Source organism: Macrobrachium rosenbergii, chromosome 11 (genome assembly GCF_040412425.1).
Source record: "Macrobrachium rosenbergii isolate ZJJX-2024 chromosome 11, ASM4041242v1, whole genome shotgun sequence".
In the NCBI taxonomy this organism is placed as follows: domain Eukaryota; kingdom Metazoa; phylum Arthropoda; class Malacostraca; order Decapoda; family Palaemonidae; genus Macrobrachium; species Macrobrachium rosenbergii.
In genome coordinates, this window is record NC_089751.1 from 22646430 (window position 1) to 22666684 (window position 20255).

General features: G+C 38.2%; 2 protein-coding genes across 2 annotated transcripts in view; one reads left to right on the top strand and one right to left on the bottom strand.

Annotated features, from left to right (window-relative positions):
* LOC136843230 (alkylglycerol monooxygenase-like) overlaps window positions 1-20255 on the top strand; it is a 790153-nt gene that overhangs the window by 335575 nt on the left and 434323 nt on the right. The gene's annotated exons all lie outside the window — the stretch shown is intronic.
* Window positions 7890-8849, bottom strand: LOC136843491 (uncharacterized). The gene is made up of 2 exons (XM_067112027.1): window positions 8703-8849; window positions 7890-8435 (listed from the first exon to the last, which is right to left on the bottom strand). Exons 1-2 carry the CDS (start codon window positions 8847-8849, stop codon window positions 7890-7892), a joined length of 693 nt encoding a protein of 230 aa, XP_066968128.1.

The window sequence follows — 20255 nt, forward strand, 5'->3', positions numbered from 1 at the left end:
CTAAGTAAGTTAATTATATATAGAGAAATAGTAAATAGGTTAATTATGTTTAGAGGAAGAAGACAGAGGGATGAAAATGATTAGGTTTAGAAATTTTTGGCAAACTTTTCGTTACTCTAGTTTTTGGGTGATTATCGTAGCGGCTCTCTCTCTCTCTCTCTCTCTCTCTCTCTCTCTCTCTCTCTCTCTCTCTCTCTCTCTCTGTTTTTATTATTATTGACAGAAAATCCGCAGTTTTATGATCAATGTTCTGTTTTGACTTTTTGTCGTTTGCCTTTACTACTGACAGCATTTTGATGAGAAAATGTTGAAGGTTTTACCTTCTTTAGCTCAGATTATTTTGATACAATTTAAACTCGTCAATGTAATGGTTATAACTCAGTTCCGGGAATTAAAAGACCTTGAGTTTATGAAAACATTCCCACTCTTGTATTATTACTTAAAGATTTGATCGAGATATTTTTAGATCAGTGTTTGGTCAATGACAGGAGCCTTCTTAAAAGTTTGTTATACTGTGCATAAGATGTAACCAGTTCATCGACACGGTTTTGTTAGTGGGATGTGAATCCGGTGAATTCAAGCTTGGGTCATGCCTTTCATGTAACCCCGTAAAATGATGCAAGGGGCGAACGTGCAGCATTGAGAATAATTATTGCATCTAAAGATGGAAGGAGACGAGTCAGAAATAGCACAGTTGTTTGTTGATATGCGAGACCTAAGCAAGACCCCCCCCCTTCGACCTCTGGGCATGTGTGAATTTCTCCATTAGGGTCACAGAGAAAGAGGCCATTCTCTCATCTTTTTAGGGAAATGACAGTTCTTTCTAGTGAAATGACAGGGACGTTAATAAGTTAATGGCATTTAGAAATTCGAACCTCTCTGATCTCATTCCGGTTGCGATGAGGTAAGTTGCTTCGGGTTGATTTACCCTATGATTAGCCCACGAGATTTCGGCTGGTTCAGCTTTAACCTTCTCATTTGACAGGGAATACGATAATTAAGTTGGCAAGTTGCTAAAGAGAGAGAGAGAGAGAGAGAGAGAGAGAGAGAGAGAGAGAGAGAGAGAGAGAGAGAGAGAGAGAGTATTAAGTTGGTTTATTGTTATAGTAAAAGTTGTCGTCAGTAAGATTCTCTTGATTGGTAGGTATGTAGAAATTTATATATATATATATATATATATATATATATATATATATATATATATATATATATATATATATATATATATATATATATATATATATATGTGTGTGTGTGTGTGTGTGTGTGTGTGCGCGTGTGTATAAGCTAACGTCCAGAGACCTATACTAACTTATCACATGAAGCTTAAGCCTACTTGCGCCTTGCCTATCACTAAAACAAATGACAAGAAAGCCCATTGAAGTTTACGATGGCGCTCTGTAAGATTGGTTCGATGATTTGTACACAGCACAGTATTAACTAGCTTCGTTGTCCTGAATAGTAATTAATTCTTATAGTGTGACAAAGACTGTTTCTTGGAGGGCAGCCCTTCCTTGAAAATCTTGACGTTAGTTAAGATATATAAGAAAATGATAATCTCTCACCAGAGGTTTTGTATTTCCAGATAATTTCTTAAACATGAACGCCGTCATCTTTGTTTCGCGTATTGAATTCTTGTCATTAATGTTGTTGCCATTGTTTTAATTATATAATGATTAAAATTCAGAAATACTGCGACTAATGCCCGATGCTATTAATGTACTAAAGATCGATTCAGTCACAAAGCTTCCTTGTTATCACGGTAACCTTCCGACCCACGAGGCACCGAGGTAAAATTGAATAACGAATGAAAGAAAAGGCGTTGAGGCAGCCTAATAAAGAGGAAAGGATCTGATGTGCACGTAGAAGCCAGATCAAATGAATTGGGGCCAAAGGTCACCGACGAGAAGAAAAGGGAGATTGGGGATGGAAAGAGAATGGGATGTAAGAGCTACAATCTCTCCGGAAAAGGACTCTTTATTAGCCGTTTTGAATATGAAAATGGAAAATTAAATGCGAAATTTAGTGAGATATTGAATTGAGCGAGCGTTGAGTTCCTATGCGTGGCTTAAGAATTGATATGACGAAAGTGATAGTAATCACAAAGCAGCGTGAATATGATAGGCTGAACGAATTTATGTTATAAAGAGTTATGAATACGAAGAAAATTTTTTTAATATAATAATAAACTATATACTGTATGTTAAAAGATTATTTTACCATGACGAAACTCATGTAAAATTATTAATATTGTGGTATTTTGAATAAAAAGAAAAAATACGCATAGGATGAAAGTCGACCTTACCATAAAAGCATTAGCACGAGACGAAGGCGGAAACGGAGATGAAGATAGTGGCAGAGAGGGAGACGCTGATTGATGGAGGTGCTAATTGAACTTTGGGGCTGATAGATGGAGGACTGTGATAGATAGTGTTTAGGAGGGAGGCTTCAAGAAGAGGAGTATAGCAGTACTCAAAGATATTGTGACATTTTGTGATGAATGAAGGAACTAATATAGATGGCTGCTAGGGAACACACACACACACACACACACACACACAGAAAAAAAATGTGGCATCGCAGACGGAAGGAGAATATTTGAAGCTTACGTAGCATTTATAGCGCTATACACACATACACGCACACACACATTTATATAATATATAGTACATATAAGAAGGAAGCATATGTGACCCGCATGGGAGGTATACTTGGAAAGTTAAAGCATGTCTTTTTGAGAGAGAGAGAGAGAGAGAGAGAGAGAGAGAGAGAGAGAGAGAGAGAGAGAGAGAGAGAGGTAAGGTGGGCTTTAGTAATGGATTTGAGTGAGAACAATGACTTGCTGTGATGACTAGTTTGGAGACTGGCCCTGGAAGACTTGCCTGACCCAACTGGGAACTTGCCATCAATTCAAGTCAGATTTTAAAACGCTTCACTAACCATTGAAGGTATAGAGAAGACGATTTCTATTTAAGAATAACAACTGTCTCCGCTGTAAAGCCCGTGTCATGATTTCACAGAGTAAATCAAGTTATTTTTAACGTTCTTTTATTACTTTTCCGATAAGTGATTTCTAAAATGATTACCTGAACTATGAAATATTCAGAAGGTATTGTGGTTGCTTATTGCATATGAAGACGCTATTGTGGTTACTTATTACCTGTGTATGTAGGTGGTGTTTATGAACTGCACGGGGTTTATATGTAAGTGACCTAATCGTTCCGAAGTCTCGAAAACCATCTGGGTTCCTTGTTCAGAATGCCCAGAAATGTTTGTTGTTTTCAATATACTTAATTTACGGTTTTGCTCAGATGCCAGTCCTTGCTTGTAGGCAATTTTCTTGTAGGGTTGCCTAATTGAATTGCCAAGCTGCATACCCAGCTAGACACAGTTTTGTTGTCATATTTAGAACTGTGTATTATTTGTTTTTAACCTTTTTCGTGTGTTGATTTACCTCTTCAGTGCCATAGCAGTGGAGTTTTTGGCTGTTCCATTAAGCAAATATGGTAAGGTAATTTAAGGTAACTAATTTTGGTAGCACTACCTTCCAAGTTCACCCACCTCTCCCTTTACCCTTCACCTCCTTCACCTTCTTATGAAGAACCACTATTCTCTGGCGCTCCCCAACCTCATAACCATTTAACCACGGCGTTCTCTCCTCCGCCCGCATCCCGTTTTACCTGTCTTCACATCAACTCGCTTACGCACGATGTGGAAGGAAAGAGAAAGAGAGAAAATTTCCTTTTATTATTTTTTAAAGAAACTGTGATGGTTTTATACTCTCAACGATTTGCTTTGATGGGGTGGGTTTGCTAACTCCTTTGAAAATTAGGAGAGAAAATGGAGAAGGGGAGAAGATAAAAAAATAGCTCAGGTAAACAAAGAGATAAGAATGATAATTGCTTAGTCACTGAATTGCGAACCGTAGTTATCAACATTTTGCCCTTTTGGCACTTATGAAGTGGTGCGTCATAACCTCAAGCATTTTGGGATTCCTCTTTTGCCTTTTTCGGTACTGGCAGGCAAGTAGGTAGGTGTGGGCATCACTTCAGACATTTGAAGGCATGCCGCGACCATCCGGATCTCATGGAACGGTTGGAGGGTCACTCTCGGTGATCTCGAATGCGGGAGACGAACCCCCGAGATGACTGAGTAGTAATTATTAGCAGTCTGAGGTTGCCCTCTATTGCATGATCATAAGAGGTTATCTGTCGTTCGCCTTGCATTAGCTCCTGCAAAAGAGACTAATAGCATCTTTTTCATTTTCCTTAATAAGGAAGAGTTGATAATGAACCAGCCTGAAAGGTTATTAGCTTGGGAGCAAGATCCTCGGAAGTGAAGGTTCATACATATAAAAACAATAGAAATAAAAGATATGCTGATGAACAATAAATTATATCACACCCCAACAAGGAGATAAGGTACAGGTGTATGACGCTTCAAGTTGATGTTCTAACCTGCTATAAACTTACGGACATTAGTATCAGTAATACGATCAGAAAGACCTTTCTCCAAGCTGCTACTGTGCATATTTATATCAGAGGCTTCTCTGAAACGCCACCGAGCTCCCTTTTATAGGTCCGCTGATTTCATCTACTATTAAGACGTTTCTATTCACGATAAATCCTTGTCTGAAGCTTCTTCCGTGGTTTAACCCGTTTCTTTGTTCGCCATTTTAGACCAACACATACCATTGTGCCATCACTTGATTTAATTTGGGGATCCTGTTATTCATCCTATTTTTTTTTTAGAGGAATGACTTACAGTATTACCTCAAGCACAAAAATTATTTTGGAATATGGCTTAATTTTTGTACAATTTAACAGTAAATTGTGTGAAATGACACGAGCTCTACGTTAAGCTTATGTAAACCGGTTATCAGATTTTTCTCCTTGTCCACAATTTTCCCATATTTATCCCTTTTTACCTATATTATATCTCGTCACTGTCAGAGAAGTATTATTGAGAACCACTTACATAACGAAGGAAGCGAAATAGTCGTCTCTCTGTTACGTACTTTATTGATTTGCCGAGTAGGCCTATGTGATAATGCATACCTGGATTCCGAGAGCTTGGCAGCTGTTGTGTTCTTTGGTCTCCGGATGTACGATATGAATCACCAAAGAGAAATAAACTGAAATATCATTATTATTCCAAAACGTGTGCAGACTCACGGAACAAGCCAAAACTAATGATCCAGCAAACTAGAGTAGAATGCATAATATATATATATATATATATATATATATATATATATATATATATATATATATATATATATATATATATATATATATATATATATATAAGCATTAAGCTACAAACGTCCTTATTGTAGAGACAGGATGAGTAAGAGACAGTGGCTGGGTACTCACTGATTTATTGTCACATATTTCTGAATAGACATAAGCTTCCGTAAACGGAAAGCATCTAACATCAGAGCAAGAAAGGCATATTTTTATGGTCAGGTGTGTTTTTTCACACCTGGAAAACAGTTAACAACTCTTTGTACAGTTTAAGGAGAATTCTCCATTACATATGGTTTTGAAGCATTTTACATTTACAGATGGCTTGGTTTTACAGATAATATGCTAGAAGTTCCTGAAAATACATGAAAATCACTGCTTCAGCTGTCCATCTCTGATTTGTGTTGTCTGGGGAAAAGTGTCGGTTTGTGGTAGGCCAAGATTATTGTTTTGGATGGCGGATGCCTGGATCGTCCCCTCATGGGCCCTACAGTACTCCCCTCCCCCCAAAAAAAGAGACTCGTGGAGATGTACTGTCGTCTGGGGTGTATGCAGGTTTCAAGTATCAAGACCCAAGTAGTTCTCCCATTCACTGACTTCTGGAAGCCTTTGTCTGTACACTGCAGGATTCGGTGAGGTCCAGAGTAGATTGGGGTGAGGTGGTGCCGGTGTGCATCAATTCTGATAAACGTGTATTTTGTTCGGCCAAGTTCTTTGGTAATGTAGACCTTTCTGGCTGCATCATACATTCTTTTTTCTGGCATGATTTGTTAAATTTAATGCTCTACAGACATCAGAGGAGGTAGTTGGCTCTGTTGGGTTTTGGAAGACGTCTGCTGGTATTGCTAGTGACTCCATAGAGTGCTTCCACAGGCAGGCGTTGAATGCTGCACGTGGGGCTGTTCTCAACCCTAATAAAATCCACGGCAACTCTTCTCCACCTCCCGTCTTGACGTTTGGCAGTGAGTGCTGCTTTCAGGGAGTGGTGGAACCATTTGCTTCGGGGTTGTATGCTGCCATGTCTTTTATTTTTGTCCCGAGGCTGGTGGCTAGGGAGCTTCAAAGGGCAGATGTGAAGATAGCCCCCTATCATGGTGATGTACTGAGGGACTCCATGCCAACTGACGCAGTTTATTAAAGCCTGTGCACAACTTTCTGCTGTCTGCTGTTTGATAGGTATTGCGTCAGGCCATCTGGTATTACAGTCGATGATTGTGAAGAGGTATCTGTACCCCTCAGAGGGAGGTAGGGGTCCTACAATGTCGACATGAATGTGGGTGAGTCGTCACTCCGTTGTATCGAATTGTCCCATCCCTGACTGTATGTTTTGTGACCTTGGATGTTTGGCAGGGCAAACATTCTCGAGCCCATGTATGTTTTGTGACCTTGGATGTTTGGCAGGGGAAACATTCTCGAGCCCATTTCTTGATGTCCAACTTCATGGCCCACCAGATGTATTGTTCTGACAGGATATGGACAATGGAACTGCTGGATGGGTGTGACAGGTCATGGGTGAGACTGAAAGCCTTCCTACTTAAAGCCAACGGCAAGTTGGGGCGATGGCTCCCGGCCAACAGTCTTGGCTTTTGGTGAAGGTGTGGACCAAGGGTTGTTGGTCTGTCTGCACCATGAACTGCCGTCCCACGAGCATGTGTCAGAAATGGCAAATAGTGCGATGACTGCCAGCAACTCTCTGTCCAATGTGGAGTATTTCTGTTCCACTGGAGATAGCTTATTGATAAAGAATACCAACAATTGATGACCCTCGTCTGTGTCCTGCTCAAGTACCGCACCCATCTCTGTGTTGTTTGCATCAGTTGTTAGGGTTAGGAACCTGTGGGATAGAAGAAACATTAGTGTTGCTGTAGAACTCAGGGCTTTTTTGGCTAATTAAAAATCTTTTGTTTGTCAGTCCAACATAAAGATTTTGGTTTTCCCTTTAAACATTCATATAAAAGGGACAAGATTTCTGTTAGGTTAAGTATGAATCAGTGTTAATAGTTGATCATGCCAGCAAATTCTTTGATTGCTTTGATGGTGTTTGGTCTGGGAAATTGGTGATAGGCTGGACCTTCATCGTTAGGGGTTTGACTCCTTCAGGGCTTATTTGATGGCCAAGAAATTTTACTATAGCTTTTGTCCATTCACATTTATCTTTCCACACTACTAGCCCATTTTCTGAAAGTTTCTCCATCACTTGCCCTACGCCTTCTTTTATGTGCTGTTTATAGTTGGGGCTGAATATCAGGATATTGTCAAAGTAAACGATGCAGCAGGGCAATTCTCCCAGTATCTCATCCATGGGGTGGTGGAAGGTTGCACCAGCATTTCGAAGGCGAAACAGCTTTAGTTAAAGGTGTATGTCCCAAAGGGGGTTATGATAGCTGTTTTTTCTCTTTTCCTTTGCTACTGGGACTTGGTAGTACCCCTTCAGCAGGTCAATTTTTATGAATACTTTGATGCCTTCCAGCTGGTTTGTTATGTTGGCGATGTCTGGTATTGTTCTGACATTGAGTCATTGGTAGTCGCCGCAGTGCTGCCATGTACCGTCTGCTTTAGGTACCATGTGGAGTGAAGATGCCATGGCCTGGAGGCTTTCTGGCAGATTCCTGCCTGTTCCATGTCGTGGAATACTTGCTTGGCCTAGGCTAGTTTGTCTGGGCCCAAATGTCTGAAGCGTGCATGGACTGGGGGGCCCTTGGTGACATTGTGGTGCTTGATATGGTGTTTTACGGGGCTCGTTAGGTCGTGCTGGAGGACACCTTTGAATACTTTGGAAAATTCCTGAAGGAGGCAACAGATCTCTGGTCCCGATGTAGGGTTTGCTGTTGTTCTTGGAATGGTGGGTGCTATAGGGCCTTGTCTCTGAATTAGCCGCTGTCTTCCTACGTCTGTTAGCATGTCGTGGGCTTTCAGGAAATCTGCTCCTAGTAGTGCGATTGTGATGTCTGCCGTGATGAATGTCCAACTGTATGGTTTGCCATTGAATGATAATTTCTTAGTTATTTTTCCATATATTTTAAGAAGGGCACCACTGGCAGTAGACACCTGGAGAGTGCTGGGGGTGGGGTCGAGGTGTTCGTGTGGGTTGGCTGGAATGAATGACTTACATGCACCCGTGTCAATGAGGAACTGTGTGTTGGACATGTCATCTGTGACATAAAACATGTGGAGTGTTTTTGCTTGTACCTAGAAGAAAGACAGAGAAAGGTAGACTCATTCCCCTTTACAAGGCAACCAGTCTGCCTGTCATTGACGGTTAGTTGCTTGGGCTGCGTCTGTGGCCTCTTGCATGTTTTTTGATAGCAGGCAGCTGTTCTCACATTTTTGGGCCTCACTCACGAATCTCCAGTGGAAGAAACATAGGCCCTTCGGATGTTCTTTTTTTTTTTTTTTTTGTCTATGGTTATGTTTGTTCTCCTTCCTGTAGTTTTGGAAGCAGTGTATGGGAGCTGCAGGACCCTCTGGCTCGCTCTCTGGTTCTGTGTCGCTTTGCTGTTGTGGTTGTGGGTTGGCTGCTGCGACAGATGGTTGAGTGGGTTCAGATGATGTCCGTGCAACATAAACTGTATCTACCATTCTCAGGAATTTGTCAAGGGACATAGTGGATGTGTTGGGTATTGTGGTGACTGTTTAGCATGGCAACTTCGTCAGGAGGACCTCTCTCACAAGGTCTAGTGTCGTTTCTGGTCGATCATCTGTGGTGGGGATCGTTATTAGCCGTCGTAGTTGTTTGTAGATGTGATGGCCGTTAGTCCCCTAAGTATACCATAGTTTAACCAGACCACTGAGCTGATTAACAGCTCTCCTAGGGCTGGCCCGAAGGATTAGACTTATTTTACTTGGCTAAGAACCAATTAGTTACCTAGCTATCACTGATCCTATAGTATCTAGGAATTTCCTAGATCGAGGGCAGGGGGCATGCTGAAGGACGACCTCAGTTGTGATTTCAATGTCTCATATGTGACAGAGGTCTGTTGTTTGGCTAGCCATTTTGCGATTTGTTCGAAGACGTCATCCATCAGGAATTTAAGGGTGGCGTCTGCTTTACATGATGATGCTGTGATATTCTTGGATCTGAAGATGGCCTCTGCTCTAAGAAACCAGGCCTCTGGGTTGTGCATCACGAATGGAGGCAGGCAGATGGATGCTGCTGCGGCGTTGTCGCTGGTTGGGCTGGCGGTGTTGGTCATTTCAGTGGTCACCAGTGTGGAGACGGGATGAGTAAGAGAGCTTCTGGGTATTTACTGATTTATTGTCTCAAATTTCTGACTACACATAAGCTTCCGTGAACGGAAAGGTAGCATCTAAAATCAGAGCAAGAAAGGCATAATTTTATGTCTGGTGCGTTTTCTCACACCTGGAAAACAATTAACAATTCTTTGCACAATATCAGGAGAATTCTCCATTACATTTGGTTCGAAAGCTTGAAGCGCTTTACACTTACAGGTGGTTTTGGTTTTAAAAATAATACGCTGAAAGTTCCTGAAAATATCTATTTCAGCCGTCCTTCTCTGATTTGTGTTTTCTGGGGAAAAGCGATGGTCTGTGGTAGGTCAAGCTTGTTGTCTTGGACGGTGGATACTTGGAGGGTCCCAGCGTGACCCTACAATATATTAATAAAAATATATGTATGTATATATATATATATATATATATATATATATATATATATATATATAATGCATATTTATCATATATATATATATATATATATATATATATATATATATATATATATATATATATATATAGATATATATATATATATATATATATATATATATATATATATATATATATATATATATATATATATAATATGTGTGTGTGTATATAACAGAAACAGAGCCAAAAGAATTGATATCTTAGAAAATAACGATGAGTGTAAGTAAATGTTAGTGTATAAATTGTTTAGTAACATAAATGTTTAAAAATAAACAAATCATGTGAGAAAGAAGCGGCCCCCTAATGAAAACCGTCCTTATGAAATGTTTCTGATTAAAATCTTCTTTGAAGACAGTTTAACAAAATTATAGTTTGCTTTGAAAAATCAGGTGAGCAGACTTATACGGGAGACCTTTATTTTTGTTCAAAGCAGAGGGCTTTATTTCGAAGTTTCATTTATTAGATGCTTTATATCATGCTCTATGTTTACAGAATTAGTCCTCAACTTCTGTCTTGATTTTCAGTAAATTTTGTATGTGTACGTTTAAATGAGCTCTATTGTAGTCGTTATTATTATTACTAGACGAAAATCTTGAAGCGGGACGCGTCACACCCGAATTACCTTGTGAAAGCAGCAGATGCAATCTTATGGCTTAGGAGTCACGCTCAGCTAACCAGCTTGCAATCAATATTGCCATGGTGTTGATCTCGTCATGATTAACTCGTTAAAGCTAAAGGAAGTTTATTTTTCTCCTAACACAGAACATCCACCGGTTATGAATGGGTTCCCTTTCCCAGCCATCACAAGTGTAAACTGTTCTGAACATCATCGTAGGTTATAAGGTCAAGACACATTTAGAAACTGGGAATTTTCATTTATCCAATTGCTGCTAGGTTACATACTGTAGTACTTCCATCGTAAATAATAAACTTCACCAGCTTGAATCTTTCCACTTCTTTGCTGTTTTCTTTTATTTTTCAAGTTAGGCTTTCTGTCCCCTTGGAAGCTTTTTAAGCAAATTAATGGCGTGTTCGATAATATAACAATAATAATTCGCTTCCTCCATCAGTAGTTATTAACCTGCTATGCCCTTCCACCCACCCCCCATAAAATGTGCCCTTTCTTGGTCTCGCCATGCCAGGATGATTTAGGTCCAACCCAAATGATCGATCTTGAAAATGTACTGGTGTGACAACAGCACAGGTCATCGACGCCGGTTCTACCTAAGGCACAGTAGTCAGACATCCAGTTTTTGAGTAAGTAGCTGACATCAACCCTCGTAAGTTTATGGTTCCGTGCTGTATAGCATCGGGTGCGTTTTTCCTTTTTTAATTGTTGTCGCAATTTTGTACGCGTCTGAGGGATCTTCATGGTTATTGTTTGCTGGTGAGCAACCAAGTATATTGTACGTTCAAGGTTGCAAAGAATCATATTAAGTGCACTTTCCCACAATCGTACATGCGTAACCTGACCATACAGGCTATATTATCGTAGTGTCATAAATCGTTGCTATTGCATGCTACAAGCACGCGCATGAATCCTGAATAAATGCTTCATTTTAAGACAATATACATCAGTATAGGGAGAATTTCGTGACATATAAATGCCGTCGTATTCAGTGCAACCTTAATAGTTGTTAAGTACACAGTACTGACCATTGCTTTTTGCATGAACAAGCATTTATCATGAAAATGCCCTCCAGACGACGTTCTGCTACGAATATTTTATTCACTTAGCGTTTCTGTACATGTATACAATACATATATGCATAATGTCAAATAAAAATGTAATACCACCACGAAATGAAAAGGCATGAGGCCCATGTAAATAGTCCATTTGCCATTTGTTTAATGATTCGGTATTCCCTTGTAAGAGCACGTGTATGTGTATAAACAATCCTACACATATACATGTATAAATAGTCCTACACATAAACTGTATAAATAGAAATATAGTTTGTCTTTGCCGTTGTTTTTGCGTGTTAAAGAAATAATGAAATCAATAGATATTATGTTGGTGTACTTCCGCTTGTGTGATAACGGACTGCCTCTTAAACTGAGAGACTTCAGAATGGAGAAAAGATCCCAAGTTTGTAAGTAAGACGATCTAACGGGAAATCAAAATAGGTATATACTTATATTCACTCTACCCACAGTGCCTAAGAGAGAGAGAGAGAGAGAGAGAGAGAGAGAGAGAGAGAGAGAGAGAGATTAAGATTTAAATCTTTGTTATGTTTTATTTTTATTTGCTACTGCCAAGAAGAAAGAATTAAAATGAAAGATCGCGGCGTTGCGCATAGGTTTTAAATCCATCAACAAAATGGAACGGGGATTAGCTCTCTCTCTCTCTCTCTCTCTCTCTCTCTCTCTCTCTCTCTCTCTCTACGACAGTGAGGTTTAACATTTAAGTGCGTAACCAGTGAGAGAGAGATTTATAAGAGAATGGGTTTTAAGCGAGTAGCTAGAGAGAGAGAGAGAGAGAGAGAGAGAGACTAGATGGGGAGGTTTTGAGAGGTTTATTACTTTTGACGTACTAAAAGTTCCAACAACAAAAGTTTGTAAGCGTTCGAGCCGACTGTGGTTTTCAACGTTACCACTCTCAGTTTGATCTCTCCGATGGTAATGGATGGGGATTTTTTTTTTATAAAACCAGCTTTTGGAGATTCGTTCTGGAAATTATGGTTTCAATTGTGTCGTTCCCTTGTGTTTTATGGCAATTCTATGCTTTTCTGATACTTTTTCGTTTTTTTATGAATCTAAGCATATCATTTTTCTTTTTCTTTCCCTTACATTTCTCCTTTCGTGTATCAGTGCATAATTTTTTTTGTTTTTGTTTTTAACCCTACATTCTATTATGTTTTCGTTTTGATAGGAAGCATATAGTTTTTAATGAATTTTAAGTATGTAATTGTGTTTAAAGCGTTCGCACACTCCCCCTGTAGTCAGGACATATTTCTCTTTTGCATAGGTGATGTGACCTATATCTTTTGTGTACTAGTTTCAATAAGAACTTGAAAAAGAAAAGGAAAAAGGAGTTAAATAAAAGGGGTAATTTGCCTTCATCTTTGTTGGACGAATATAAAAACCTTAAGCTTTGGAACTACAACGTCTGAAATTACTCTCTTATTAGCAGGTTACTAAGTGGGACCTCTTTCTCGTACTTACCTTCTTCACCTATTCTTCTGATTGCTTGTTCATTCCAGCATTATTGAACCTATAGCAGACAACCTTCAACCCTTCAGTTATTCTTGCGCCACATGAACAATTTTCGTTTCTGTTAATACACGTATGTATGTGAGTCTGTATACATCGACTGGATGTTACACACGCACTCACAAATACATATATATATATATATATATATATATATATATATATATATATATATACAAGTATATATTTATATATATACTGTATATATATATATATATATATATATATATATATATATAAATAACAAAATGAACAAAATGAAGTATACTGAAAACAATGTATTTAACTGTAAGCAGGGGCCATTCTTGTTTAAAATCATGCAGAATACTGGGTGTTCCAGGAAGTCCACGGTTGATCTCATGATGGTCTTAGGGATGACAACGATTATATTAATGTCAACTAACATGAAAATATCTGAATTACATAACAAAACATGGATAACGGTGGATTTGAAGCAAACCGTGGTTGTTTCACAGAAAGTTTGGAGAAGCTCAGAACTGGTGGGGTTAGAGGCGGTTCAAGCAAGATGGCCAGGGATGGCCAAGGTTTCACAAAGGTTTTCCAAGTCTGTTGACACGGATGTTCAAGTTTTCGTACGCTTCCTTAGCTGTCCAGCGGGTTAAGCCATGATTGCCAAGAATTCATATGATAAAGCCACTATGTTTATCAGGAAGTCGAAATGCAAAATAAATTTATAGTGTCAAGAAATCGAAGTGTGCTGTTATCAGGGTCGCCAGTTAGTTCAAATATAAATTTACAATATTGGCTAAGAAGACGAAGTATAAGATAATGATCAATGTGTTGATTTAATGAAAAGGCTTTTGTTTTCTGTAAAGAGCATTAACAAGCAGACTGTATTAAAAAAAAGCGATGCAGATTCACAGAAACATTGTTCAACAAGCCGTTACTCAAGACCCGTTATTAAGCAATTAAGTTATTATTTGAGTCTCTCTCTCTCTCTCTCTCTCTCTCTCTCTCTCTCTCTCTCTCTCTCTCTCTCTCTCTCTCTCTCTCTCTCTCTCCCTGTGAGTCACGGTATTTTAGGCAGAATTTAATATGATTTTCAAGAATGTGCAAATGGGAGTTCCTCTTCAAGTAGATTACACTTCATAAAATAAAAAATCCGAGAAGAAACACGAGGTAGAAATATTTTTCATTACATTTAAAGCGAAGGTTCTATGACATGAGAAATAGAAAAGATAGAAAGGCGCATAAAAAACACACACACTAACACACATATATATATGTGTGTGTGTGTCAAAGTATTATGGCCTGAGAAATAGATAAGAGAAAAATGTCTTACTGCTCGGGGAAAGTAAGAAGACATTGAATATCTTACTCATTTTATTGGGAACACGGGATTTTTTTTTTCTTTACATTCCAGAGCAAATTAATGTGACTTTCTGTTATAGTCGGTTCGGGAATTCTCCTTAATATTTGGTTGGAAAGTTTTTAGGTGTGTAAGATTCTTTCCTTTCATTTTGATTTTATATCAATGTCAGTCATGTTTTCCACAAGTATTTGTCATAGGTCATATAGTTTTGGTTTTCTGTCAAAGAAAAGTACTGTGACGGCTTTGTCTGTCCATCCGCAGTTTTTCTGTCCGCCCTCAGATCTTAATAACTACTGAGGCTAGAGGGCTGCCAATTGCTATGTTCATAATCCTCCCTCCAATCATCAAACCTACCAAATTGCAGCCTCCTAACCTCAGTAGTTTTGATTTTATTTAAGGGTAAGGTTAGCCACAATCACACTTCTGGCACCGCCATAGGTACCGACAACACAGGCCACCACCGGACCATGGCTGAGTTTCATTGGCTGCGGCTAAGAATTTCATGGTTGAGGCAACCGCCGGACCGTGGCTAAGTTTCATGGGCCGCGGCTGTACAGAAAACTCGATTGCGACGAAGAAACTTTGGCGCATTTTTTACTTGTTTAGTATTTTTATTACCTTTTTTCCACAATTATATTTATTGTTGTTATCATATTTATAGGTTTTGTTATTGATGTATTGTATTTTCCTGTCATAATCCATTGTTATTGTCATCAACATCATTTTTAGATGTTATTACTATTCGTATCATAGTTGTCGCAGATTCCTTCTGAGTTATTTCATGTATTTTTAATTGTACACAATCATGGATTCGAATGTTACACAAAATACGCGTGCATTTCATACGAAACTATTGATCGTGAAAGACTTCGTTGACGCTCATTAGAAGAAAGGCCTTGAAAGATACTTGTGTAAAATGAAATGTTTGTTATTCTTGGCTTAACTTGTAAATTTATGGATGTCCATTTTGCCATGGTCTATCGACATGTTATTATTGTGTCTCTTTACTCAATCAGTTCTCTCTCTCTCTCTCTCTCTCTCCTGTATTAAGCTCTGCGTACTTTTCTAATTTGTCCCATTTTAGTATAACATGTAAATCATTAGAAACTTAGAAACACTATTGTTCCAGAAAGAATTAGTTTTCTGTGGTTTCATTCTGAGGAAATCCTTAAGCTTTCTTCGTAATCCTTATTTTGTACAAGTATGTTATCAAGACTCACGCTCGTAAACTCCCCCCCCTCTCTCTCTCTCTCTCTCTCTCTCTCTCTCTCTCTCTCTCTCTCTCTCTCTCTCTCTCTCCCCAAATGTGAATTTTCAGTGTCCGTTCACGAGGTAGTTTTACTAATTATAAATTCATACGACCTATGGTTTTCGTCTTGAGTCTTACTAATATATAATTACTGAAATTTTCTCTCTGTTGCTGTTATTATAAAAAAAAATTTGTGTTCGTTTTTCTAAAAATTCTGTTTTCATTTGGCTCTTTGGATTACGATTGGTTACTTTCGTGATATCTGCTAGGTGAGAACTCTCTGTCCTTAAGTTTTCTAACACTTGCTGTTAGATATTCAACTTGTATATGAACTTGATTAATTCTCAGTCTAAGTATTTTCTGTTTATTTCATTGTTGCATTTCCGGCAAGAGTTAGCATCGCTGAGTTGTGTGACTGAATAAAGTATTATTTTGGATGACATAATATTTTGTGATGTTCCAGTAATGTTTCATTAACAATTTGATATGCTCAGTTTTCTAAGCTGTAGTCTGTGAGAGGAGAGCTTATGTAGTGCTTGGTAAACCCAGTCCCTTCAAAAAAAAAAATTACAATGTAATGAGTTACGGTTACAGATGTAATCTATATATTACCATATCCACATTATTTTTATACATTCACGGGTAAGTTATGCTAAATCCGGTGACTTTTAATGGATACAGTATTTTACGAGACAAATTTTACAGATTCTTTAGTGGGGAGACTGAGAAAGAAAAAAAAATGGGAGATAGAGAGAAGGAAAGATTATAATTTTCGAGTTATCTCGGGAATCATGTAAGATTTATCACTTTGTATACGAAAAGAATTCAAGACAGTAGCTGTAATGCAGGTCGTGAACCAAAGTAACACCATTTATAATCGTTTCGCGGAACAGGTCAAGAAAACATTGAAATAATATAATTAATTTCCATTCCAACCTTTAAGATTATGGATGGAAAATCGAAGAGTAACAGAAATAACTTATTGATGTGATACATCACAGAGTAGATGTTCTTAACGTAGACTATGTGATGTTTGTATTTCCATTCTCATTCTCCCATTCATAATATTTGTGGCCGTTTGAAACAGTTTCTGTTGAGTGTTGAAGATGAGGAATAGGAAGCCTTCAGTTGTGGCTGGTTAAAGTAAACTAAACGAGAAAAGCCGGTTACCCCCTCCCCTTATTTGACCTAATCTAATCAAGGATATGGAAAAGCTGTAAAATCTTTGTGCCACTTCTTCAAGATGTTGGTGGCATTAATTTGAGTCAGGTAAGTAGGGTTAAAGATAGGTGGTAATGTCTTCAATGAGGCCCATACTTTTTCAAAGTGATGAACACTAGTCAGTAAAACAAATATTTGAGCAAATAAGCAAAAGAGAACGGTAGGATAGTTAAAAAAAAAAAAAAAAAATGGAACGGATAAGAAAGAAATAGGAAACACACAAGAGGGTGATTAAGAGAGAGCCACAGAAAAAGAAGACATCGTCTTTGGTCGGAGTCGTGTTGCGGCACCGTAGTCCGTCAAGTTAACCTGAGGCCTCACTCTCTCGGTCGAGTGCGTGCGTTCACCTCCCGACTACAACGACAGAGCCTGGGTAGGGTGGCAGGTAGGTGGCCACGTAGGTAACGGACAGAGTCGGGGAGGGACGGAGGGAGGTCCCCCCTCCCCCCACACGTCTTTCTCTGATCCTCCTCTGTCGTACTGGTAAGGAAAAGAGAGAATAAATTCAGCAGTATGTGTGTGTATGTTTTGTGCTTATGTGTGTGTGTGTGACAGAAAGAGAGAGGGAGAAGCCACAGGTTCACTGAATAGATATTGACAGTAGGGTAGGCGCTATTGAGAGAGAGAGAGAGAGAGAGAGAGAGAGAGAGAGAGAGAGAGAGAGAGCCGATATAATATTAAAAAGACGGAAAAGAAAAAATACACAGGTAAAGTTCACTGAATCTATATTGTACAGAAATGAAGTAGAGAGAGAGAGGTTTTATTCAAAGCAGGTTGTAGGACTTTTAAATGGTGTATGAATATCAATTTACGTTGTCGTTGTCACATAGTTCTTGTTGAAATACGGTTTTGAGCATAATTAGCTCTCTCGAAAATTTTCATTCGTTTTTATTGATAAACATAACACCGGCAGCTTAAATTTGTATTTTATTGTATTACCACTGGAAGATGATTCACGTATGTACCGTGCAGTATTACATGTGGCCGAGGTGTTCATGCATGATTTTTAAGAGTTAACGAAATGTTCCTGAAGGTGTAAAATTTATGGGTATTCATGTTCTGGTCCTTGGTATATGAATTGCATTTTTCCGAGAGGAACATTATTATTGTCTCTGCGTCTTGATCCTTCGGATATCATTATTCACATAAATGTGTGCTTACTTAATACGTATAATTATTGCATGTCTCAACGTCGAGTATTTCTTGTATCACAAATAAAAAAATGGACAGAACTTAAATGTATACTTCCTTTACATTTTATAGTGTAAAGTTGTCATATAAATTTGTGTCAATTGGTATTTTAAAAAGCATTAGTTGATGATATAGAAGTGTCGCCAGTTCTCTCTTTTTTTTTTCACAAAATCGAAAACCAGTTTTCATTACAAAAATAGCGAGAAATATTGGAATATATAAAAATGGAATCTCCGGTTCACGTTTAGGAATAGACACATATCAAAATAGTAGATATTACAATACACGTCGTTTTTGCAAGATTTCAACATGCATACACACAATTTCAATTTAACATTAGACTTGTGAAAATTAATATCGCATTACCGCTCTCTCTCTCTCTCTCTCTCTCTCTCTCTCTCTCTCTCTCTCTCTCTCTCTCTCTCTCTCTAAAGTTGAACCTTGGTTACTTCAACTGACGTCGTAAATTGGGAAATCCTTTGTTGATAGAAAAGATACGATAAAAAAAAAGGAGTCCAAAGAATTAAGATAAGATACTGTCGATGTTGTGCCACTTTGTACCTAGTTTTTCGACGTAAGTGACAATAGTAAATTGCTCTTAAGTTTTGTAGACATTAGTTTTCCTATGATCTTGAAAAAAGTCACTGTAACACTCACACACATACACTATATATATATATATATATATATATATATATATATATATATATATATATATATATATACACACATACATACATACATACATACATACATACATACATACATACATACATACATACATACACAAAGGTAATCTCATTTCGGTTTCCTCACTCGTATTCTGTCAATCGAAATTCAAATAAAATATTTGAACGAGTCTTGACCCTGACCACTTCGGTATGAGAGATCTGCAGATTATGAAATATTCGCACCAATTATCGAAATTCACTTAAATGCCCTCCTACCCCCGTACGTGCCTGATTTTGAGAACTCTTATCACAGTATCACGAAGGGTGAAAGGTAACCGGTCACGTCTTGTTGACCCTTCCCTCCCTCTTAGCCCATCCCCATTAGGTGCAAGGGGTGGAAGGAGGAGGGGGGGGATTAACTTCTTTCTCACCAGTCGAGATACATGACCGTCAATGGATATGTCACCCTCCACATCAGGTTGCTCCCAGCAACGGGATCGCCAAATGCGGATGGTCGGCTTTATGTGGATGGTATATTTGTGACGGCTTGTGTTTAGTCGCTGTGCCGCTTGGTAGCTTGCGTAGATTGTCCGCTTTTGCCTTTTGATCATTTTGTCATCTGTTAATTGTTTTTTGTTTGTTTGTTCTGTAGGAGCGCATTACTTTAAGTTCTAGTGTTTTAGGTTCAGAGTTCATTCCTTATTTTTTAAGTGTGAGGTTTAGAGTTCAACCATTTTTTTGTTTGTTTTGCTGACGGTTTTACTTTTAGCGTTTATTTTATGTGATTAATTTCTTACCTGCCACTTATTTCATTTTCTTTTTTTCACTTTTTACTTACGTTTTCTCGGATGTTATCCGGTTTCACGTGTAGACATTCGAACTCGTGGAAGGTTGATTATGCAAGTCAGCAGTCTTTCTTTTCCATGTTCCTAATAAATCCCTATGTGTTAGCAATACTACTAATATGAAGGTAATAATAAAAAAAAGGGCGGGGGGACTTCTGTATTAGTGGAGTTTACATTCATGGGTCTACACTGTTTGTTTTGCTCGTCTTTATTCAGGGTCATAATTTGCTTAGTTACTTTTAGAATAAAATTCTTTCTTGTTGCCACACTATTTAGATATATACGGTTTTTCAGTTTTTTCTCTCAAGTCTTTTGCTGATATGTATTTAGGGATTTTAGCAATTTTCTGTATTGAGACAATTTATATTGCTTATCATTTTATTTCCTATAAATACTTTGGTTTGATATGTTGTCATGATTAGAATTTAAAATATTCGCATGTGCAGAAATATACTATCTTAAATTTGCCAGTATTGCAGAAGTAATCATGGCATGAGTAGTAATGAAGATTTCCTTTAATTTCTGTGATCCTTTGAAGTGAAACTAACCAGAATGGTCTAAATAAGGTAAACATTGATGCTGAGGAGCCGTTTGCCCATGTTGAAGTGTATGGATAGT